The 25,740-nt window shown below is 47.6% G+C and overlaps 1 protein-coding gene across 2 annotated transcripts; it reads left to right on the top strand.

Moving 5' to 3' along the window:
• Window positions 1-490: 490 nt before the first annotated feature.
• Window positions 491-25,645, top strand: LOC106604343 (tripartite motif-containing protein 16). 2 transcript variants are annotated; one of them, XM_014198879.3, is made up of 6 exons: window positions 491-1,150; window positions 3,443-3,538; window positions 5,366-5,599; window positions 24,414-24,573; window positions 24,699-24,758; window positions 24,995-25,645. In XM_014198879.3, the coding sequence occupies exons 1-6, from the start codon at window positions 554-556 to the stop codon at window positions 25,507-25,509; spliced, it is 1,662 nt and encodes a 553-aa protein (XP_014054354.3). In that variant the 5' UTR covers window positions 491-553; the 3' UTR covers window positions 25,510-25,645. The 2 variants fall into 2 exon arrangements, with proteins under 2 accessions (XP_014054354.3, XP_082824413.1); XM_082968287.1 differs by lacking the exons at window positions 24,414-24,573; window positions 24,699-24,758; window positions 24,995-25,645 and adding an exon at window positions 17,213-18,767.
• The last annotated feature ends 95 nt before the right edge of the window (window positions 25,646-25,740 follow it).

The raw sequence follows: 25,740 nt of genomic DNA on the forward strand, positions 1-25,740 counted from the left end.
TTTTAGTCCTAGATATGTCTAGGGTTACTGCTGAATGTAGTACCTCTAACCCTGACCCTAGACCTAACAGTAATAACCACACTGTAATGTAAAGTATTACCCCATTCTCAATGATCAGTCAATACATACAGTATTCATTTCAACTACAGAACATTGGATCAATATCAAGTCCCCTCCTTATTACAACCACTTAAGAATTATTATAGACACTTAAAATCAGTGTTATAACACATAAGTGTATTATAAGGCATTTTAAAGGTCATTAAAATAATTACAATATGTACTTCATAGAAACTGTTACCCTTTATATATTCTAACCACTCCATTTAATATTAAAGGTCCTAACCTAGGAACTAAAATATTTGTCTGCTTCTCAACGTTGCATGCAGTTCTCTCTCTCCCTTCCTCTAACCCCTCCCTCCTTCGAACCCTCTAAACTCACCTATCTGGCAGAACCAGAAAGTCCATACCTCCCAAAAACTAACTTCTGTGGAAACAAAACATATCTGAGTCTCTGTGTCGTCTGTCTTTGTGAGAGTGAACAACCATCAAAATGGCTCAGAATGGAGTTCTGCTGGACCAGGGCCAGTTCTGTTGTTCTGTCTGTCTGGATCTACTGAAAGAGCCAGTCACTACTGCCTGTGGACACAATTACTGTAGAATCTGTATTGAGGGCTGCTGGGATCAGGATGCTCTGAAAGGGGTCTATAGCTGTCCTCAGTGCAGAGAGACCTTCATTCCAAGGCCTAATCTGAGGAAAAATAACATGTTGGCTGATATGGTGGAGGAACTGAAGAAGACAAGACTCCAGGCTGCTCCCCCTCCTGCTCTGTGCTATGCTGGACCTGGAGATGTGGCATGTGATTTCTGCACTGGGACCAGAAAGCAGAAAGCCCTCATGTCCTGTTTGGTGTGTCTGGCCTCTTACTGTGAGACTCACCTCCAACCTCACTATGAATTTCCTGCATTAAAGAAGCACAAGCTGGTCAAAGCCACCGCACAACTACAAGAGAAGATCTGCTCTCATCATGACAAACTGCTGGAGGTTTATTGTCGTACCGATCAGCAGTGTATCTGTATGCTGTGTACAATGGATGAGCATAAAGGCCATGATACAGTGTCAGCTGCAGCAGAGAGGAATGAGAAACAGGTAAGACCAGAACAACTTGTTGGCGACTGTCTGATAGACAAATAATTAAAGATACAGTAGGAACTAAGGCTGTTTGAATATGAGATCATTCAAGTGAAATCGATCCAGGGCAGAACAAATATGATCACAAACTCCAGGGCGGCAGCGTTGGACTAGTAACCGAAAGCTTGCAAGATCTGACAAGGTACAAATCTGTCGTTCTGCCCCTAAACCAAGAATGTCATTGAAAATAAGAATTTGTTCTTAACTGACTTGCTTCCCTGGTGGCACAGGGGGTCTAAGGCAGTGCTAGCTGTGCCACCAGAGACTCTGGGTTTGAACCCAGGCTCTGTTGCAGCTGTGAAGCTAGTTCATCGCCATACTGTTTTTTTTTTCTTCAGATAGCCAAGTTAACCATGTCATCGCCCCCCCCCCCCCCCCCCCCCATAAAAGTCTTGAACCTCCGACTCCTGTGATATTTTGAGGAACAGACCCCTAGTTGACTGTTAGTTTACCTTACAGGTGAAATTAAATGTCGTTGATATTCAGCCAACGGCAACTATATAACGTTACCCATATAAACATTACATCGAATCAAATGACCAACGTTTATCCACATATTTGGTTGATAGAGAGCTTTCCAACGATCCCATGACATGAACAAAGGTGCCTGTTGTTAGCTTGAGGGTCTTTAGTTTAGCTGGCTAAATTAGCTAATCCCACAATTTGCCGAGCGTTGTTCGGATTAGGGAAGGTTAGGCCGGCAGGGATGTCCTTGTCTCATGCAGTACATGCTGACCAGGTTGCGACTGGGAGGAGCGTGGGGCGGCGCACAATTTGCCGAGCGTTGTTCGGGTTAGGGAAGGTTAGGCCGGCAGGGATGTCCTTGTCTCATTGTGCACTAGTGACTCCTGTGGCGGGCTGGGTACATGCTGACCAGGTTGCACGGTGATTCCTGGCTTCCACATTGGTGCGGCTGGCTTCCGGGTTGGATGTGCGTTGTGTCAAGAAGCAGTGTGGCTTGGTTGTGTTTCGGAGGACGCATGGCTCTTGACCTTCGCCTCTCCTGAGTCCGTACGGGAGTTGCAGCAACAAGACTGTAACTACTACTAATTGGATACTATGAAATTGGTAAGAAAAAGGGGATAAAAAAGAAAATAAGAATGTGTTAGTAACTGACTTGCCTAGTTAAATAAAGGTAAAGTAAAAAAAGATTTATCATAATTTTTTTAAAGACTCAAACCAAGTTTATTCACACACTGGGTCATACAGCTGCAAAGACAAAGACACAAGAACATATATTTATAACCTCATACTAGGCGAGATCAACTACTTACACATCTAGACGGCCAATACATCTCTGTTGCTAGACAGGAACTTAATTGGTTCCTGTCACTGGTGTAGTCATGGTCCTGCCTGATGCTAGAACCTTGGTGGGTGTGGAAGTGTATGTGTGTGAGATAAGACTGTAGTAGGAGGGTCGTTGGGGTGGACCCCTCTGGCCCCCCTCCCAGAGGTGTCTTCTCACTTCATCTGTTGACTTGAACTTGAGACGAATTCCTGTCTCCTCCCTAGTTTTGCAGCTGGCCTGCCTTATCAGAGACTGAAACTAGACTGTTGAATTCCTGTCTCCTCCCTAGTTCTGCAGCTGGCCTGCCTTATCAGAGACTAACTAGACTGTTGAATTCCTGGCTCCTCCCTAGTTCTGCAGCTGGCCTGCCTTATCAGAGACTAACTAGACTGTTGAATTCCTGGCTCCTCTCTAGTTCTGCAGCTGGCCTGCCTTATCAGAAACTGAAACTAGTTGCCCTTTGTCTCCCTCTTTAGGAACATTGATATTCAACAATAACATATTTGAACAGAATATTTCAGCACTTCCCCTTGTCTCACTCAGTAACTTTCCATACACCAAGTTCCTATCCACCCTTCATTGACCCCAACATATACATTCCTTATACATGTAAAGTCATCAATATGTTATAGTATGGTAACATGAATAAGTCTATTTCAAGCTAGAAATCAACAAGTCAAACATCATTAGTTATCAAACATCATTATCATTTGTTATCAAACTTCTTTATCATTTGTTATCAAACACCATTATCATTCATTATCAAACACCCAATCAATGCCCTGATTTGTGTTCTGTTAAAACTATAATCATTCACATGTCAAAATAATGATATATTTTCACGAAGACACTTCCTCAATATTTGTATCCTTTTATTCTATGGGCCCTATGTCACATTACTATACTATTGATCTACTGGACAAATAAAGCTTGATAGCTCATTGAAGAGTGATTCTCCACAGAGGCAGCTGGGGATGAGTCAGCAGAAGGTCCAGCAGAGATTCCAGGAGAGAGAGAAGGAGCTGAAGGAGCTCCAACAGGCTGTGGAGTCTTTCAAGGTCAGTATTGTTGACCAGAGGAGACACCATTTCACTTCTCTCCTCCAGTCAGAGAGAGGGAGAGACAGGCTCCTATCCAATCCCACGACTCCACTGTTGGGAACAGGCTGTCTGGACCCCTTTCAGAGAATAGACTGCTTAATGTAACCAACAGGATATGAACCCAGGTCTGAGTCACTGGCTTGCTGGTGTTCTTCCATGCCGTCCCTGGGAGGGGTGCGTCACTTGAGTGCGTTGAGTAACTGACGTTGTCTTCCTGTCTGGGTTGGCACCCCCCCTTGGGCTGTGCCGTGGTGGAGATCTTTGTGGGCTATGCTCGGCCTTGTCCCGGGATGGTATGTTGGTGGTTGGAGATATCCCTCTAGTGGTGTGGAGGCTGTGCTTTGGCAAAGTGGGTGGGGTTATATCCTACCTGTTTGGCCCTGTCCGGGGGTTTCATCGGATGGGGCCACAGTGTCTCCTGACCCCTCCTGTCTCAGCCTCCAGTATTTATGCTGCAGTAGATTATGTGTCGGGGGGCTAGGGTCAGTCTGTTACATCTGGAGTATTTCTCTTGTCTTTTCCGGTGTCCTGTGTGAATTTAAATATTCTTTCTTTCTTTCTTTCTTTCTTTCTTTCTTTCTTTCTTTCTCTCTCTCTCTCGGAGGACCTGAGCCCTTGGACCATGCCTCAGGACTACCTGTCTTGATGACTCCTTGCTGTCCCCAGTTCACCTGGCCGTGCTGCTGCTCCAGTTCCAACTGTTCTGCCCGCAGCTATGGAACCCTGACCTGTTCACCGGACATGCTACCTGTCCCAGACCTGCTGTTTTCAACTCTCTAGAGACAGCAGGAGCGGTAGCGATACTGTCAAAGATCGGCTATGAAAAAGCCAACTGACACTTACTCTTGTGTTACTGACTTGTTGCACCCTCGACAACTACTATGCTTATTATTATTTGACCATGCTGGTCATTTATGAACATTTGAACATCTAGGCCATGTGCTGTTATAATCTCCACCCGGCACAGCCAGAAGAGGACTGGCCACCCCTCATAGCCTGGTTCCTCTCTAGGTTTCTTCCTAGGTTTTGGCCTTTCTAGGGAGTTTTTCCTAGCCACCGTGCTTCTACACCTGCATTGCTTGCTGTTTGGGGTTTTAGGCTGGGTTTCTGTACAGCACTTTGAGATATCAGCTGATGTAAGAAGGGCTATATAAATACATTTGATTTGATTTGATTTGATTTACTGTGGGATAAACCAACATCATGACCATTACACCAAGAGGACATTCCCTTAGAAAGTGTCACGTTACAGCACAGATGCTGTATTTTCGATAGAGATGCAACAGAAGGACAACAAATTGTCAGACAGGGCACTTCCTGTATGGAATCTTCTCAGGTTTTGGCCTGCCATATGAGTTCTGTTATACTCACAGACAACATTCAAACAGTTTTAGAAACTTCAGAGTGTTTTCTATCCAAATCTACTACTAATATGCATATTCTCATTTCTGGGCAAGAGTAGTAACCAGTTTAAATCGGGTACGTTTTTTATCCGGCCGTGAAAATACTGCCCCCTAGCCCAGACAGGTGAAAGCCCATACACCGAATCGCTGGTTTCCTGCATTTGAATCCTCATCTACATACACCCACGCCTTACAATAGGCTACAAGCAGCAATATGATTGACATAAAATAGCATGCAACCAAAGACTATATGTCCCATGATTTTCTAAAATGGTCACTACCTACTGTCTCTCTCTCTGTCTCTCTCTCTCTCTCTGTCTCCCTCTCTGTCTCCCTCTCTGTCTCTCTCTCTGTCTCTCTCTCTGTCTCCCTCTCTTAACAGCGCTCTGCACAGGCAGCAGTGGAGGACAGTGATCAGATCTTTACTGAGCTGATCCGCTCCATTGAGAGAAGGAGCTCTGAGGTGAAGGAGCTGATCAGAGCCCAAGAGAAGGCTCAAGTGAGTCAAGCTGAAGGACTCCTGGAGCAACTGAAGCAGGAGATAGCTGAGCTGAGGAAGAGAAGCACTGAGCTGGAGCAGCTCTCACACACAGAGGATCACATCCATTTCCTCCAGGTAACTAAACTGCCTTGTTACATGTGATATGAAATTAACTTCATGTGAAATTATTCATCTCAATTATTATGTTGTCCTGTCTGTCTCTCTGTCCCTGTCTCTCCCTCTCTCTGTCCGCCTCTCTCTCTCTCTCTCTCTCTGTCCCTGTCTCTCCCTCTCTCTCTGTCCGTCCCTCTTTCTCTCTGTCCATCACTCTTTCTCCTCTCTCTCTCTCTCTCTCTCTCTCTCTCTCTCTCTCTCTCTCTCTCTCTCTCTCTCTCTCTCTGTCCATCCCTGTCCCTCTCTCTCTCTGTCTGTCCCTCTCTCTCTCTCTCTGTCTGTCCCTCTCTCTCTCTCTCTCTCTGTCTGTCCCTCTCTCTCTCTCTGTCTGTCCCTCTCTCTCTCTCTCTGTCCGTCCCCCTCTCTCTCTCTGTCATCCGTCCCTCTCTCTCTCTCTGTCCGTCCCCCTCTCTCTCTCTGTCCATCCGTCCCACTCTCTCTGTCCATCCGTCCGTCTCTCTCTCTCTCTCTCTCTTTCCATCCGTCCGTCTCTCTCTCTCTCTCTCTCTCTCTCTCTCTCTCTCTGTCCATCCCTGTCTCTCCCTCTCTCTCTGTCCCTGTCTCTCCCTCTCTCTCTCTCCCTGTCTCTCCCTCTCTCTCTGTCCCTGTCTCTCTCTCTGTCTGTCTGTCTCTCTCTCTCTGTCCGTCCCTCTCTCTCTCTGTCCATCCGTCCCTCTCTCAATCTGTCCGTCCCTCTCTCTGTCCGTCCCTCTCTCTGTCCATCCGTCCGTCCCTCTCTCTGTCCGTCCCTCTCTCTCTGTCTGTCCCTCTCTCTGTCCGTCCCTCTCTCTCTGTCCGTCCCTCTCTTTCTGTCCGTCCCTCTCTGTGTCCGTCACTCTTTCTCTCTGTCCGTCACTCTCTCTCTCTCTCTCTCTCTCTGTCCCCGTCTCTCCCTATCTCTCTGTCCCTGTCTCTCCCTCTCTCTCTGTCCCTGTCTCTCCCTCTCTGTCTGCCCCTGTCTCTCTCTCTCTGTCCGTCCCTCTCTCTCTCTCTGTCTGTCCCTCTCTCTCTCTCTGTCCGTCTCTCTCTCTCTCTGTCTGTCCCTTTCTCTCTCTCTCTCTCTCTCTGTCCATCCCTCTCTCTCTCTCTCTCTGTCCCTCTCTCACTCTCTGTCCGTCCCTCTCTCACTCTCTGTCTGTCCCTTTCTGTCTCTGTCCGTCCCTTTCTGTCTGTCCGTCCCTCTCTCTCTGTCCGTCCCTCTCTCTCTCTCTGTCCGTCCCTCTCACTCTCTGTCCGTCCCTCTCTGTCTCTGTCTGTCCCTCTCACTTTCTGTCCGTCCCTCTCTCTCTCTCTGTCCGTCCCTCTCTCTCTCCATCTCCGTCCGTCCCTCTCTTCCTCTCTCCCTCTCTGTCCGTCCCTCTCTCCCTCTTTCTCTGTCCCTGTTTCTCCCTTTCTCTCTGTCCCTGTCTCTCACTCTCTCTCTGTCCCTCTCTCCCTCTCTCTCAGTCCCTGTCTCTCCCTCTCTCTCTGTCCTGTCTCTCCCTCTCTCTCTGTCCCTGTCTCTCCCTCTCTCTCTGTCCCTGTCTCTCCCTACTCTCTCTGTCTGTCTGTCCCTCTCTCTGTCCGTCTCTATCTTTCTGTCCCTCTGTCCTCTGTCCCTCTCTGTCTCTCTGTCTGTCTGTCTGTCTGTCTGTCTGTCTGTCTGTCTGTCTGTCTGTCTGTCTGTCTGTCTGTCTGTCTGTCTGTCTGTCTGTCTGTCTGTCTGTCTGTCTGTCTGTCTGTCTGTCTGTCTCTCGCTCTTGCTCTCACTCTTGCTGTCCTCTCTCTCTCTCTCTCTCTCTCTCTCTCTGTCCCTCTCTCTCTCTGTCCCTCTCACTCTCTGTCCCTCTCTCTCTCTGTCCCTCTCGCTCTCTCTGTCCCTCCCTCTCTCTCTCTCTCCTGCTGTCCATCTCTCTCTCTCTCTCTCTCTCTCTCTCTCTCTCTCTCTCTCTCTCTCTCTCGCTGTCCCTCTCTCGCTCTCGCTGTCCGTCTCTCTCTCTCGCTGTCCCCTCTCTCTCTCTCTCTCTCGCTGTCTGTCTCTCTCTCTCTCTCTCGCTGTCTCTCTCTCTCTCACTGTCTCTCTCTCTCTTGCTGTTTCTCTCTCGCTGTCCCTCTCTCTCTCTTGCTGTCCCTCTCTCTCTCTCTCGCTGTCCCTCTCTCTCTCTCTCTCGCTGTCCCTCTCTCTCTCTCTCTCTCTCTCGCTGTCCCTCTCTCTCAAATTCAAATTCAAAAAAACATTGTGTCAATATTGCCAAGCAACAATGTATACAATATGCATTGTAATACAATAATAAACAATAACAAATAATAATTTGAAATGGCAGTAAATAATAATACAATATTAAATATAAAAATAATAACAATAAAAGTAGTAAAATAATAGTAAAATAGTAGAATGTAATAAATATAAAAATATAAATATGGAAATTGAATCTATAACTAACTTATAACTAAATTAACGGTCATCTTCACGATTACATCAGTACTACAACTACTATCATCATTACCACTACTACTACCACCACCATCACTAAACTGCTATCATTACCATTACCACCCATACTACTACTATTTGGAATGATAAACAACAATAATAATAGTAATAACAATAATAGTAATAATAAGTAAGTTACTGCTTACTATGCAGATGTTATTATTCAGTGTCCCTCAGGCTATGGCAGGCTGTCACGGTTGTCGTCGGGAATGGAGGACCAAAATGCAGCAGGAATGTGGATGCTCATCTTGATATTTATTTGCACCAAGAAAACACCAAAAATAACAAAAGAAGAACGAACAAACAACTAAACAGTCTTGTAAGGCTCACACACGCAAAACAAGAAACAATCTCCCACAAACACTAAACCAAACACATACCCATATATAGGACTCTCAATCAGAGGCAACGAGAAGGCACCTGCCTCCAATTGAGAGTCCACCCCCCATTAACCTAAACATAGAAATACAACTAATTAGACTAAACGTAGAAATACATAAACACAGAACAGTGCCCAAAAACCCCGGAATACATAAATCAAATACCCTTCTACAAAAACACCACCCCGAACCACATAAAACAAATACCCTCTGCCACGTCCTGACCAAACTACAATAACAAATAACCTTTATACTGGTCAGGACGTGACAGTACCCCCCCTAAAGGTGCAGACCCCGGATGCACCTCATAAAAAAATAAAAAAAATAAAACAACAACACAAAATCCCCCTAAACTAAAGGGAGGGAAGGGAGGGTGGCTGCCGTCACCGACAGCACTTGTGCTACACCCCCCCTCCCCAGCCCACCTATACAGGTGGTGGTTCAGGCTCCGGCCTACTGTCCTCCAGAATGCAGACAGACTTGATTAGTTTCGGGCCGTAGGCAGACTCCCCTTGTTCCGGCTCGTAGGCAGACCTCTTCCTTTCCACACTGTAGGCAGACTCATTAAATACATAGTTAATAATTTTTAGTTCCTGATCGTCAACTGACTTACTTAGTTTCGGGTCGCTGATAGACTACTTTGGTTCCGGGTCACAGGCAGACTCCTTCGGTTCCGGGTCACAGGCAGACCCCTTCGGTTCCGGGTCACAGGCAGACCCCCTCGGTTCCGGATCACAGGCAGACCCCCTCGGTTCCGGGTAACAGGCAGACCCCCTCGGTTCCGGGTCACAGGCAGACCCCTTCGGTTCCGGGTCACAGGTAGATTCCTTCGGTCCCGGGTAGACGGGCCACTCTGGCAGCTCTGGGCAGACGGGCCACTCTGGCAGATCTGGGCAGACGGGCCACTCTGGCAGATCTGGCGCGGCGGGCCACTCTGGCAGATCCGGCGTGGCGGGCCGCTCTGGCAGATCCGGCGAGGCGGGCCGCTCTGGCAGATCCGGCGAGGCGGGCCGCTCTGGCTGATCCGGGCAGACGGGCCGCTCTGGCTGATCCGGGCAGACGGGCCGCTCTGGCTGATCCGGGCAGACGGGCCGCTCTGGCGGCTCCTGACTGGCGGGCGGCTCCGGCGACTCCTGACGGGCGGGCGGCTCCGGCGACTCCTGACTGGCGGGCGGCTCCGGCGACTCCTGACTGGCGGGCGGCTCCGGCGACTCCTGACTGGCGGGCGGCTCTGGTGACTCCTGACTGGCAAGCGGCTGACGCACTAGATGCCTGATGCGTGGTGCTGGTACAGTAGGTATCAGCCTGGGAACACGCACCTCAGGGCTAGTGCGGGAAGCGGGAACAGGACAAGTCGGACTGGGCTGACGCACTGGAAGCCTGGTGCGTGGTGCTGGTACTGGAGGTATCAGCCTGGGAACACGTACCTCAGGGCTAGTGCGGAGAGCGGGAACAGGACGAGTCGGACTGGGCTGACGCGCTGGAAACCAGGTGCGTGGTGCTGGTACTGGACGTGCCAGACTAGGGGTTCGCACTTCAGGGATAGTGCGGGGAACGGGAACAGGACGAGTGGGACTGGGCTGACAAACTGGAGGCCTGGTGCGTGGTGCTGGTACCATCTTCACCAGACAGCTAGCATGCACCTCAGGACTAGTAATAAACGCTGACTCAGGTGATATCTTTAGGACACGCTCTGTAGGGCGAATGTCGTGCCTAATACACCAACACATTAGCTCTCTCATCCTTTTCTCCTCCAATTTTCCCATCAACTCCTTTATAGTCTCTGTTTCTCTCACCTCCAATTTTACCCGACTAGCTCTGGTTCCATCCTCGGCTCAGCCGATCTGTCCGTGTGCCCCCCCCAAAAAAAATTATCGGGGCTGCCTCTCCGGTTTCCTCACCAGTCGTGTTCCCCGGTAGCGTCCCCGGTCCTCACTAGACTTCCTCCATGGGCCCTCTCCGGCCAGAATCTGCTCCCACGTCCATTTCTCCCGCCAGTCCATATTGAATTCCCCTTGCTCCTTACTCTGCTGCTTGGTCCATTTGTGGTGGGAGATTCTGTCACGGTTGTCGTCGGGAATGGAGGACCAAAATGCAGCAGGAATGTGGATTCTCATCTTGATATTTATTTGCACCAAGAAAACACCAAAAATAACAAAAGAAGAACGAAGAACTAAACAGTCTTGTAAGGCTCACACACGCAAAACAAGAAACAATCTCCCACAAACACTAAACCAAACACATACCCATATATAGGACTCTCAATCACAGGCAACGAGAAGGCACCTGCCTCCAATTGAGAGTCCAACCCCCCATTAACCTAAACATAGAAATACAACTAACTAGACTAAACATAGAAATACATAAACACAGAACAGTGCCCAAAAACCCCGGAATACATAAATCAAATACCCTTCTACAAAAACACCACCCCGAACCACATAAAACAAATACCCTCTGCCACGTCCTGACCAAACTACAATAACAAATAACCTTTAAACTGGTCAGGACGTGACATAGGCAAATACATATTTGGCTGCAAGAGGAGCTATTGCTCCTTCGCCCATGAGTAATTTTAGTTTTTCCTCTGGGTTTAATAAGTTCAAATTTGGAATAAATGTTGTCATTTCTGTGAATAAGGAATCTCTTTGTGAGGAATATTTATCACAGTAAAGGAGAAAGTGCATCTTTTTTTCTACCTCCCCTGTCGTGCAGTGACCACATACACGCTCCTCTTTGGGTAGCCATGTCTTTTAATGTCTGCCAGTTTCGATTGCCAATCGGTGGTCACTCAGCCTGTACTTGGTAAGGATCTGTCTCTGCTTCGTATCTCTGACAGAGTAGAGATAATCAGCCAGTTGGTCACTCAGCCGGTACTTGGTAAGGATCTGTCTCTGCTTCGTATCTCTGACAGAGTAGAGATAATCAGCCAATTCATATTCTCTGTTTAGGGTCAGACAGCAATTTAGTCGGCTTTGGGATTTTGTTTCTTTTTTCCAATGTTGTAAATATGAGTCCTTTGATTGGTTCATGATTTTGTTTATTTGAATTCTTTCTTTTGAAGCAGTGCTGGTGTCAGCTTGGTTGGTGAGGTCCAACACCAGCTGACTGAGAGGGCTCATTTCTGGGCTCAGCTCTTGGGTTTGGAGTGCTTTAACCTGTTAGGGCTAGGGGGCAGCATTTGCACGTCTGGATAAAAAAAAATCTACCCGATTTAATCTGGTTACTAATCCTACCCAGTAACTAGAATATGCATATACTTATTATATATGGATAGAAAACACTCTAAAGTTTCTAAAACTGTTTGAATGGTGTCTGTGAGTATAACAGAACTCATTTGGCAGGCAAAACCCTGAGACATTTTCTGACAGGAAGTGGATACCTGATGTGTTGTATTACCTTTAAACCTATCCCATTGAAAAACACAGGGGCTGAGGAATATTTTGGCACTTCCTATTGCTTCCACTAGATGTCACCAGCCTTTACAAAGTGTTTTGAGTCTTCTGGAGGGAGATCTAACCGAACAAGAGCCATGGAACGATGATGTCCCATTAGACACCTGGCGCGCGAGTTCATGTTGGGTACCCTCGTTCCAATACGTTATAAAAGAGTATGCATTCGTCCACCTTGAATATTATTCATGTTCTGGTTAAAAAAGCCCCTAATGATTTATGCTATACAACGTTTGACATGTTTGAACGAACGTAAATATATTTTTTCCCCTCGTTCATGACGAGAAGTCCGGCTGGCTTAGATCATGTGCTAACAAGACGGAGATTTTTGGACATAAATGATGAGCTTTTTTGAACAAAACTACATTCGTTATGGACCTGTGATACCTGGAAGTGACATCTGATGAAGAGAATCAAAGGTAATGGATTATTTACATAGTATTTTCGATTTTAGATCTCCCCAACATGACGTCTAGTCTGTATCGCAACGCGTATTTTTCTGGGCGCAGTGCTCAGATTATTGCAAAGTGTGATTTCCCAGTAAGGTTATTTTTAAATCTGGCAAGTTGATTGCGTTCAAGAGATGTAAATCTATAATTCTTTAAATGACAATATAATATTTTACCAATGTTTTCTAATTTTAATTATTTAATTTGTGACGCTGACTTGACTGCCGGTTATTGGAGGGAAACGATTTCCTCAACATCAAAAACTAGAATATGCATATACTTATTACATATAGATAGTAACCACCCTAAAGTTTCTAAAACTGTTTGAATGGTGTCTGTGAGTATAACAGAACTCATTTGGCAGGCAAAAACCTGAGAAGGTTTCATGCAGGAAGTGGCCTGTCTGACAAGGTGTTGTTGTTCTTGCTTCTGTTTATTGAAGAGTCAGGATCTTAGCTGTAATGTGACATTTCCTACGGCTCCAATAGGCTCTCAGAGCCCGGGAAAAACCTGAACGATGACGAGACAACCTCAGGCTGAAACACATAATCGCCTTTGCCAAGTGGCCCATCAGAGGACAATGGAATTAGGCGCGTGCCCGATTCGACCCAGTGATATATTTTCCTTCGGCTGTTTATCTAATTGCAGATTCCCGGTCGGAATATTATTGCTTTTTTACGAGAAAAATGGCATAAAAATTGATTTTAAACAGAGGTTGACATGCTTCGAAGTACGGTAATGAAATATTTACAAATCTTTTGTCACGAAATGCGCCGCACGAACAAAACGTCGCTGTTGGAACATAACTATGGATTATTTTGGACCATAGTTACAACCTTCGTTGTAAAGCCTTTTTGAAATCGGACAGTGTGGTTAGATTAACGAGAGTCTTGTCTTTAAATAGCTGTAAAATAGTCATATGTTTGAGAAATTGAAGTAATAGGATTTTTAAGGTATTTGAAAATCGCGCCACAGGATTCAACTGGCTGTTACGTAGGTGGGACGAATTCGTCCCGCCTGCCCCATAGAGGTTAAAGTTTCCCAATGCAGATATGGTCAGACCAAGGTAGGTGTAATTGTTAGTGTGTTCAATGATGGTGTTGTTCAGGGTGAATTTATATTTGTGTTTCTGACATCTGGTTTTCTTTTGGAAAATCATGATTTTCGTTTTTTGGAAATTTACTGCCAGGGCACAATTGTGGCAATATTGCTCTAGAATATTAATGTTCTGTTGAAGACCTTCTTTGGTTGGTGATAGAAGTACCAAGTCATCAGCATATAGCAGGTATTTCACCTCTGTGTCAAATAGTGTGAGTCCTGAGGCTGGAGAATGGTCCAACATGTCTGCTAATTCATTGATATAAATGTTGAAAAGGTTTGGACTCAAACTGCAGCCTTGTCTCACACCTCGACATTGTGAAAATAATTATGTTCTTTGGTTTTTGATTTTTATTGCACATTTATTTTATGTGTACATACATTTTATTAAGTCATACACCTTACCACCAAGCCCACCTTGGAGAATTTTGTAGAATAGCCCTTCATGCTAAATAGAATCAAATGCTTTTTTAAAGTCAATAAAGCAAGCAAAGATTTTGCCCTCTGTTTTTTGGTGGTCGTGTTTATTAATTAGTGTGTGTAAGGTGTATATATGGTCAGTAGTGTGATGGTTAGGGAGAAAGCCAATTTGACATTTACTTATTACATTTTTTTCTTGAAGAAAGGTTTGAATTCTTGAATTCAAAATGCTATTGAAAACCTTTCCCAAGTTACTGTTTACGCAAATTCCCCTGTAATTATTGGGGTCTGATTTGTCTCCACTTTTGTGAGTAGGGGAGATGAGCCCCTGGTTCCAGACATCAGGGAAGCAGCCAGAAGTTAAAACCATGTTGAACAATTTAAGCACAGCATTTTGCAACTCAGGTGTGCTGTTTTTCAGCATTTCATTTCTGATGTTGTCTAGACCACAAGCCTTCTTTGATTTAATAGATTTGAGCTTTTCATTTAGTTCTTGTTGGGTTGTTGGGTAATCTAATGGATTTTGGTTGTTTTTAATGACTGATTCAAGGATGTTCAATTTTCTTTAATTTCTAATTGGTTCTGTTGTAAGTCTTTTTGTGGGATGTTTTTGTATAGATTATCAAAATATGTTTTCCAAATTCCTACATCTTGTATGGCTAATTCTTGTGGCTTTGATGTGCTTAAATTGTTCCACATGTCCCAGAACTGATTTGGTCAATTGCGTTTTCAATTTCATCAAGTGTCTTGTTGGTATAATTCAATTTCTTGTGTTTCAGTGTTTGTTTATACTGTTGCAGAGTTTCAAAGTATTCATATCGTAGCTCTGGGTTTTTTTTGCTGCTTATGTTTTTCGTTTGACATCTGTCTTAGGTGTTTTCTAATTGTTTTACATTCATTATCAAACCATTTATCAGAAACATTTTGTTTTTTGTTTCTGATATTGCATTTCTTTGGTTTTCTCAAATTTGCTTTCGATGCTGCTTTTTGGAATATGCAGTTGATGTTTTGAGTAGCCGAATTGACATCATCTTTATTGTTTTGGTATTGTGAGATATTGAAAAACTGTATAGAGTTCATCATTTCATTTGATTTCAACGTTTCAATGAATCTCTGTGCACTGTTTGGAGCCCATCCGTAGGATTGGTTTATGTTGTAGAGTTTATTGGGCTGTTTTTTTGAATGAGTATTGCCGATTAATTTGTTCAGAAACACGTTGATCTGACTGTGATCTGACAATGGTGTCTGTGGTCTGACAGTGAATGCACTAACTTCCCTGGGCTAGGTGGGACACTTGCGTCCCACCCTAGTCAACAGCCAGTGGAATCGCGTGGTGCGAAATACAAATACCTCAAAAATGCTATAACTTCAATTTCTCAAACATATGACTATTTTACACCATTTTAAAGACAAGACTCTCGTTAATCTAACCACACTGTCCGATTTCAAAAAGGCTTTACAGCGAAAGCAAAACATTATATTATGTCAGGAGAGTACCCTGCCAAAAATAATCACACAGCCATTTTCAAAGCAAGCATTTATATCACAAAAACCAAAACCACAGCTAAATGCAGCACTAACCTTTGATGATCTTCATCAGATGACACTCCTAGGACATTATGTTATACAATACATGCATGTTTTCTTCAATAAAGTTCATATTTATATCCAAAACCAGCTTTTTACATTAGCATGTGACGTTCAGAACTAGCATACCCACCGCAAACTTCCGGTGAATTTACTAAATTACTCATGATTAACGTTCACAAAATACATAACAATTATTTTAAGAATTATAGATACAGAACTCCTTTATGCAATCGCAGTGTCAGATTTTAAAATTACTTTTCGGCGAAAGCACATTTTGCCATATTCTGAGCACATAGTCCGGCCATCACGGCTAGCTATTTTGACACCCACCAAGTTTGGCCCTCACCAAACTCAGAATTACTATTAGAAAAATTGGATTACCTTTGCTGTTCTTTGTCAGAATGCACTCCCAGGACTTCTACTTCAACAACAAATGTTGTTTTGGTTCCAAATAATCCATAGTTATATCCAAATACCTCCGTTTTGTTCATGCGTTTAGGTCACTATCCGAAGGGTGACGCGCGAGCGCATTTCGTGACAAAACATTTCAAAATGTTCCATTACCGTACTTCGAAGCATGTCAAATGCTGTTTAAAATCAATTTTTATGCTATTTTTCTCGTAAAATATTTTTAATATTCCAACCGGGCGACGTTGTATTCATTCAAAGGCTGAAAGAATTTTTTTTAGAATTCTCATGAACGCGCATCTCCAGTGTCACTGTTCCCAGGCTGACCACTCACAAATTCTCCTTCTGTTCTTCGCCCAGAGACAGCAGACACCCCATTACACTTTCTGGCACCTTCTGAGAGCCAATGGAAGCCTTAGAAAATGTCACGTTACAGCAGAGATGCTGTATTTTTTATAGAGATGCAACTGAAGGACAACAAATTGTCAGACAGGGCACTTCCTGTATGGAATCTTCTCAGGTTTTGGCCTGTGTTTTCTATCCAAATCCACTAATTATATGCATATTCTCGTTTCTGGGCAGGAGTAGTAACCAGTTTAAATCAGGTTCGTTTTTTATCTGGCCGTGCAAATACTGCCCCCTAGTCCCAACAGGCGAATGGAGGAGGGGTCGATGTCAGTGATGGCATAATCGACTACACTTGTCCCAAGAGCTGAGCAGTAAGTAAACCGACCTAAAGAGTCCCTTCTGACTCTACCATTAAGCATGTACAGGCCTAAGGCTCGACAGAGATTCACTAACTCCTTCTCATTTTTGTTCAGTATTTGGTCAGGACTGTTTCTATTATTTATAATAGGGCTACTGTACAAGGAGGGGTGTCCAAATATGTGGTAGTTACCTCCCTCATCAGTGTAGTCAGGCTCAGAACCTGTTCTTGCATTGAAATCTCCACAAAGAAGCACTTTACCCTCTGCCTGAAATGTAATGATGTCACGTCCTGACCAGCAGATGGAGCTAGTGTTTTAGTTTTGGTCAGGACGTGGCATGTTTGTGTTGGGTATGTTTGTATTGTTGATTGGGACTTCCAATTGAAGGCAGGTGTGTTGAGTTGCCGTTGATTGGAAGTCCTATATAGGTGTGTGTGTTTATCTTTGGGGTTGTGGGTGGTTGTTTTGCACTGCGTTTTTTAGCCTGCAAACTGTTGCTGCTGTCATGTTTATTGTTTCCTGTGGATGCTTTACTCCTTTTGTTGGTTAATTAAAAAATGAGTATTCACATACCTGCTGCGCCTTGGTTCATTTCAGAAGACAGCCGTTACAGAACCACCCACCAAACAAGGACCAAGCAGCGGAAGAGGAAGGAGTAGCGACAGGAGAGAAAAAGGGAGGAATGGACATGGGAGGACGTCCTGGACGGCAAGGGAGCCTACACCTGGGAAGAGATCCTGGCCGGAAGGGATCGCCTCCCATGGGAACAGGTGGAGGCACTCAGGAGAGTGGAGGCAGCTGGACAGAGGAACCATCGGGAACGTTACGCTGGAACACGGTTGGCTAGGAAACCCGAGAGGCAGCCCCAAGATTTTTTTTGGGGGGGGCACACAGGTAGCTTGGCCAGGCCAGGGAAGAGCCGTAAGCCAGCTACCCGTGACTACAGGGAGGTGCATATGAGGTGGAGGGCGCCATGTTACGCTGTGGTACGCACCATCTCGCCGATACGGACGCACAGCCCAGTTCGCCCAGTACCAGCGCCCCGCAGGTGCCAGGGCAAGGTGAGCATCGAACCGGAAGGGGGGATGCCAACCCTACAATCAAGACCGCCAGCGCGCCCTTTCGGTCCGGTGTTTCCCGCCAGACGCACTAGCATGGAGGTGCGTGTCTCCAGGCTGGCACGTCCTATACCAGCCCCACGCATCAGGAGTCTAGTGTGTCAACCCAGCCTCGCCAGTCAACAGTCGTCAGAGCTGCCCGCCAGTCAACAGTCGTCAGAGCTGCCCGCCAGTCAACAGTCGTCAGAACTGCCCGAGTGGCCAGACTGCCCTGAACTGCCCGAGTGGCCAGACTGACCTGAACTGCCCGAGTGTTCAGACTGCCCTGAACTGCCCGAGTGGCCAGACTGCCCTCCGGCCCAGCCCGAGGGGCCCTCCTGCCCTCCGGCCCAGCCCGAGGGGCCCTCCTGTCTCCCGGCCCAGCCCGAGGGGCCCTCCTGTCCCCCGGCCCAGCCCGAGGGGCCCTCCTGTCCCCCGGCCCAGCCCGAGGGGCCCTCCTGTCCCCCGGTCCAGCCCGAGTGGTCCGTCTGCCAGGGTCAGCCCGAGTGGCCCGTCTGCCCGGCGCAGCTATCGGCGCCATCAAAGTGGGCGACGCCGAAGGTGGAGCGAGGTCCACGGCCTGCACCTGAGCCACCTCCAGGATAGGTGGGTTGGGGAGGGAGGGTGTAGCACAGTGCCGTCGGTGACGGCAGCCACCCTCCCTTCCCTCCCTTATTGTTTAAGGGTTATTGTTTATGGGTTTTTTGTTGGTGTTTTTCTGTTGGTAGGTGCATTCCGGGGTCTGCACCTTGAGGGGGGGGTACTGTCACGTCCTGACCAGCAGATGGAGCTAGTGTTTTAGTTTTGGTCAGGACGTGGCATGTTTGTGTTGGGTATGTTTGTATTGTTGATTGGGACTTCCAATTGAAGGCAGGTGTGTTGAGTTGCCTTTGATTGGAAGTCCTATATAGGTGTGTGTGTTTATCTTTGGGGTTGTGGGTGGTTGTTTTGCACTGCGTTTTTTAGCCTGCAAACTGTTGCTGCTGTCATGTTTATTGTTTCCTGTGGATGCTTTACTCCTTTTGTTGGTTAATTAAAAAATTAGTATTCACATACCTGCTGCGCCTTGGTTCATTTCAGAAGACAGCCGTTACAAATGATTTCTGTGTGGAGATTGTCGAAAAACTGATCATCATAATATGGTGAATCTGAAGGAGGAGCATAAGCTGCACATATGTATACATCATTGTCACAGTAGATTGTACCTTTGTTAAGTTTTAGCCAAATGTGACTGGTACCTTTTTTCATTTCATTCAGTGCTAAGTCCTGCTTATGCCAAATTATGATTCCACCTGAGTCTCGGCCCCGTTTAACATTTTTATGTTTGATTGATGGTAGTAAACTTTCTCTATAGCCTGAGGGACACTGAGTATCTATGTCTCCACGACACCATGTTTCCAGTAGGATTATGATGTCCTGTCCCTTGATGTTTTTAATCAATTCTGGATTTGTTGTTTTATAACCAAAATGTGAAGAGTTTAGGCCCTGGAAATTCCAAGAGCTGATAGTTAATGATCTCATTTATAATAAGTGATATTCACTGGTTTGAGTAAAGTACATTGAAAAAAAACTAAATACTAATAATATACATATACTGCTCAAAAAATAAAGGGAACACTTAAACAACACATCCTAGTGTAAGGGCTGTCTTCAGGAATGGACCAAAATGCAGCGGAGTTAGTATTCATCTTTCAATTTAATTAGAAAGAACACTATAACAAACAAAACAAGGAAACTGACAGCCAACAGTCCTGTCAGGTGCAAACACACTAAACAAGAAACAATTACCCACGAAACACAAAGGAAACCTAGGCAACTTATGTGTGACTCCCAATCAACCACAACCCTCTACAGCTGTGCTTGATTGGAAGTCACACGGCCAAAATCAATGAAACAATAAAAAACACACACTCCCTTCTGCCACGTCCTGACCCAACTACACCCTCTACTGGTCAGGACGTGACAGTACCCCCCCCTCAAGGTGCAGACCCCGGGATGCACCTAAAAAAAGAACACACAAGAAAATCCCCAACAAAAAGGAACACCTAAACAATAAGGGAGGGAAGGGAGGGTGGCTGCCGTCACCGACGGCACTGTGCTACACCCTCCCTCCCCAACCCACCTATCCTGGAGGTGGCTCAGGTGCAGGACGTGGACCTCGCTCCACCTTCGGCGTCGCCCACTTTGGTGGCGCCGATAGCTGCGCCGGGCAGAACGGGCCACTCGGGCTGACCCTGGCAGACAGACCACTCGGGCTGGGCCGGAGGACTGGAGGGCCACTCGGGCTGGGCCGGAGGACAGGAGGGCCCCTCGGGCTGGGCCGGAGGGCAGGAGGGCCCCTCGGGATGGGCCGGAGGGCAGGAGGGCCCCTCGGGCTGGGCCGGAGAGCAGGAGGGCCCCTCGGGCTGGGCCGGAGAGCAGGAGGGCCCCTCGGGCTGGGCCGGAGAGCAGGAGGGCCCCTCGGGCTGGGCCGGAGGGCAGGAGGGCCCCTCGGGCTGGGCCGGAGGGCAGGAGGGCCACTCGGGCTGGGCCGGAGGGCAGGAGGGCCCCTCGGGCTGGGCCGGAGGGCAGGAGGGCCACTCGGGCTGGGCCGGAGGGCAGGAGGGCCACTCGGGCTGGGCCGGAGGGCAGGAGGGCCACTCGGGCTGGGCCGGAGGACAGGCAGGGCACCCTGGCAGATCCTGGCAGGCGGGCACCTCTGGCAGCTCCGGGCAGTCTGGCCACTCCGGCAGCTCCGGGCAGTCTGGCCACTCCGGCAGCTCAGGGCAGTCTGGCCACTCGGGCAGTTCAGGGCAGTCTGGCCACTCGGGCAGTTCAGGGCAGTCTGGCCACTCGGGCAGTTCAGGGCAGTCTGGCCACTCGGGCAGTTCAGGGCAGTCTGGCCACTCGGGCAGTTCAGGGCAGTCTGGCCACTCGGGTAGTTCAGGGCAGTCTGGCCACTCCGGCAGTTCAGGGCAGTCTGGCCACTCCGGCAGTTCAGGGCAGTCTGGCCACTCCGGCAGTTCAGGGCAGTCTGGCCACTCCGGCAGTTCAGGGCAGTCTGGCCACTCCGGCAGTTCAGGGCAGTCTGACGACTGTTGACTGGCGGGCAGCTCTGACGACTGTTGAATGGCGGGCAGCTCTGACGACTGTTGAATGGCGGGCAGCTCTGACGACTGTTGAATGGCGGGCAGCTCTGACGACTGTTGACTGGCGGGCAGCTCTGACGACTGTTGACTGGCGGGCAGCTCTGACGACTGTTGACTGGCGGGCAGCTCTGACGACTGTTGACTGGCGGGCAGCTCTGACGACTGTTGACTGGCGGGCAGCTCTGGTGACTGTTGACTGGCGGGCAGCTCTGGTGACTGTTGACTGGCGGGCAGCTCTGGTGACAGTTGACTGGCGGGCAGCTCTGGTGACTGTGGCAGTTCCGGGCAGTCTGGCCACTCTGGCAGTTCCGGCTCAGGATTCACCAGGCTGGGGAGACATAACGGAGCCCTGGCTCTGGGCGCAGGCCCTGGACTCACCAGTCTGGGAAGACCCGCTGGAGGCCTGGTTTGAGGAGGTGGCACAGGAGAGACCAGGGTGGAGAGACCCACTGGAGGACTGGTCTGCGGAGGAGACACGGGCTTGACCAGGATAGGGAGACCAACTGGAGGACTGGTCCGTGGAGGAGGCACGGGCTTGACCAAGATAGGGAGACCCACTGGAGGACTGGTCTGTGGAGGAGACACAGGCTTGACCAGGATAGGGAGACCCATTGGAGTACTGGTCCGTGGAGGAGACACGGGCTTGACCAGGATAGGAAGACATGCAGGAGGCTTGGTTCTGGGCGTAGGCACAGGACGTGCAGGGTTGGGAAGACATACAGGAGGCCTGTTTCTGGGCGCAGGCACAGTCTTTACCAGACAACCAGCACGCACCTCAGGACGAGTATGGAGAGCTGCCTCAGGTGACATCATTCCCACGACACGCTCATTAGGGCGAATGCCGTACTTAATGCACCATACTAGCAGCTCTCTCATCTCTCTCTCTCCTAATTTCCCCATTAATCCCATCACAGTCTCTGTCTCATATCCCTCGCTCACCTCCAATGTCATCCCGACTGGCTCTGGTTCCGACCTCAGCTCCACCGACTGTCCCGTGTGCCCCCCCCCAAAAAATCCTTGGGGCTGCCTCTCGCGCTCGTTGCGCTCTCTCTCCTCGTAATAGCGCCTCTCCGCTCTCGCCGCTTCAATCTCCCACTGCGGGAGGCGATATTCCCCAGCCTGAGTCCATGGTCCCTCTCCGTCCAGGATCTGTTCCCAAGTCCATTGGTCCATAACGCTATACTCCTGCTGCTCCTTCCTCTTCCGCCTCTTGGTCCGGGTTTGGTGGGTAATTCTGTAAGGGCTGTCTTCAGGAATGGACCAAAATGCAGCGGAGTTAGTATTCATCTTTCAATTTAATTAGAAAAAACACTATAACAAACAAAACAAGGAAACTGACAGCCAACAGTCCTGTCAGGTGCAAACACACTAAACAAGAAACAATTACCCACGAAACACAAAGGAAACCTAGGCAACTTATGTGTGACTCCCAATCAACCACAACCCTCTACAGCTGTGCTTGATTGGAAGTCACACGCCAAAATCAATGAAACAATAAAAAACACACACTCCCTTCTGCCACGTCCTGACCCAACTACACCCTCTACTGGTCAGGACGTGACACCTAGATCTGAATGAAAGAAATAATCTTATTAAATACTTTTTTCTTTACATAGTTGAATGTGCTGACAACAAAATCACACAAAAATAATCAATGGAAATCCAATTTATCAACCCATGGAGGTCTGGATTTGGAGTCACACTCAAAATTAAAGTGGAAAACCACACTACAGGCTGATCCAACTTTGATGTAATGTCCTTAAAACAAGTCAAAATGAGGCTCAGTAGTGTGTGTGGCCTCCACGTGCCTGTATGACCTCCCTACAACGCCTGGGCATGCTCCTGATGAGGTGGCGGATGGTCTCCTGAGGGATCTCCTCCCAGACCTGGACTAAAGCATCCATCAACTCCTGGACAGTCTGTGGTGCAACGTGGCGTTGGTGGATGGAGCAAGACATGATGTCCCAGATGTGCTCAATTGGATTCAGGTCTGGGGAACGGGCGGGCCAGTCCATAGCATCAATGCCTTCCTCTTGCAGGAACTGCTGACACACTCCAGCCACATGAGGTCTAGCATTGTCTTGCATTAGGAGGAACCCAGGGCCAACCGCACCAGCATATGGTCTCACAAGGGGTCTGAGGATCTCATCTCGGTACCTAATGGCAGTCAGGCTACCTCTGGCGAGCACATGAAGGGCTGTGCGGCACCCCAAAGAAATGCCACCCCACACCATGACTGATCCATCTGCCAAACCGGTCATGCTGGAGGATGTTGCAGGCAGCAGAACGTTCTCCACAGCGTCTCCAGACTCTGTCACGTCTGTCACGTGCTCAGTGTGAACCTGCTTTCATCTGTGAAGAGCACAGGGCGCCAGTGGCGAATTTGCCAATGTTGGTGTTCTCTGGCAAATGCCAAACGTCCTGCACGGTGTTGGGCTGTAAGCACAACCCCCACCTGTGGACGTCGGGCCCTCATACCACCCTCATGGAGTCTGTTTCTGACCGTTTGAGCAGACACATGCACATTTGTGGCCTGCTGGAGGTCATTTTGCAGGGCTCTGGCAGTGCTTCTCCTGCTCCTCCTTGCACAAAGGCGGAGGTAGCGGTCCTGCTGCTGGGTTGTTGCCCTCCTACGGCCTCCTCCACGTCTCCTGATGTACTGGCCTGTCTCTTGGTAGCGCCTCCATGCTCTGGACACTACGCTGACAGACACAGCAAACCTTCTATCCACAGCTCGCATTGATGTGCCATCCTGGATGAGCTGCACTACCTGAGACACTTGTGTGGGTTGTAGACTCCGTCTCATGCTACCACTAGAGTGAAAGCACCGCCAGCATTCAAAAGTGACCAAAACATCAGCCAGGAAGCATAGGAACTGAGAAGTGGTCTGTGGTCCCCACCTGCAGAACCACTCCTTTATTGGGGGTGTCCTGCTAATTGCCTATTATTTCCACCTGTTGTCTATTCCATTTGCACAACAGCATGTGAAATTTATTGTCAATCAGTGTTGCTTCCTAAGTGGACAGTTTGATTTCACAGAAGTGTGATTGACTTGGAGTTACATTGTGTTGTTTAAGTGTTCCCTTTATTTTTTTGAGCAGTGTACATACATACATACATACATACATACATACATACATACATACATACATACATACATACATACATACATACATTACTATAATACCGGTGCCAATAAAATTAAGAATAGTTGTAAACAAATGAATAAGATTGCATGAAAAATAAGTACAATGCAATCTGCAACCGTGTGTGTGTGTGTGTGTGTGTGTGTGTGTGTGTGTGTGTGAATTAAATCTCCCTCTCTCTCTCTCTCTGTCCGTCCTTCTCTGTCTCTGTCTCTGTCCCTCTCTCTCTCCCTCGGTCCCTCTCTCTCTCTCTCTCTCGCTCTCTCTCTCTCTCTCTCTCTCTCTGTCTGTCCTTCTCTGTCTCTGTCTCTGTCCCTCTCTCTGCCTCGGTCCCTCTCTCTCTCTCTCTCTCTTGCTCTCTCTCTCTCTGTCCGTCCCTCTCTCTCTCTGTCTCTCTCTGTCTCTCTCTCTGTCTCTCTCTCTCCAGAGTTATCAGTCTCTCTCCAGTATCAGTGTATCTTCAGACTTACCCAGCATCGTTGTCCGTCCACTTCAGTACTTTGGAGATGTGAGTAAGACTGTGTCTGAACTGAGAGAGAAACTAGAAGACTTCCTTAAAGGAGAATGGACCAAGATCTCCACTACAGGTGTGTTGAAAACAATAAGAACATCAACTTTCGACCATTGAAAGTTCCCTACTAGTCATATACATGTGGAATATGGTATGATGATAACATTCCCTCTCTCTGTCAATGTGTTTGTGTGTCTGTAGTGAATATAGTGGATGTTTTACTGCCTCCAGAGCCCAAGACCAGAGAACAGTTGTTACAATGTGAGTCTCTTTATTGTGAAGTAACTAACAGTCACTTTTTACTGACACTCCTAACAATCCCTCTAGAAATATATAGCAATAGTAGATCTAATCAAAGACTGGGTATCTATCTGACTCCTCATATTTCTCTGATTTGATCTCTGATATGCTCTAATCAAAGACAGGGTAGATACAGTATCTGACTTAACTTATTGTTCTGACTCCCCTCATTGGTCTCTGCTCTGCTCTTCTCCCAGATTCCTGTCAACTCACACTGGACCCAAACACAGCATACACACACCTCTCTCTGTCGCAAGGGAACAGAAAGGTGACCCATACAGGCCAAGTCCAACCGTATCCTGACCATCCAGACAGATTCATCAACTACTGTCAGGTTCTGTGTAGAGAGGGTCTGTCTGGATGCTGTTACTGGGAGGTGGAGTGGACTAGGGACAGGGTTGAAACAGCAGTCTCATATAAAGACATCAGCAGAACAGGGTCAGATAGTGGATTTGGAAACAATAACATGTCCTGGAGTTTACAGTGCTCTAGAGGTGGTTATTGTTTCATACACAATAATGTTAAGACTAAAGTATCAGGCCCTCAGTCCTCCAGAGTAGGAGTGTACCTGGATCACAAGGCAGGTACTCTGTCCTTCTACAGTGTCTCTGACACAATGACCCTCCTCCACAGAGTCCAGACCACATTCACTCAGCCCCTCTATCCTGGGTTTTATCTCTGTTATAGTACTGCTGAGCTGGTTAAACTGTAGTAGGGTCCACATAGATACTAGTCATGCTGGTGTAGTCTATAGCTGAGCTGGTTAAACTGTAGTAGGGTCCACATAGATACTAGTCATGCTGGTGTAGTCTATAGCTGAGCTGGTTAAACTGTAGTAGGGTCCACATAGATACTAGTCATGCTGGTGTAGTCTATAGCTGAGCTGGTTAAACTGTAGTAGGGTCCACATAGATACTAGTCATGCTGGTGTAGTCTATAGCTG

The sequence above is a fragment of the Salmo salar genome, chromosome 23, assembly GCF_965601325.2.
Source record: "Salmo salar chromosome 23, fSalSal1, whole genome shotgun sequence".
Taxonomy (NCBI): Eukaryota; Metazoa; Chordata; class Actinopteri; order Salmoniformes; family Salmonidae; genus Salmo; species Salmo salar.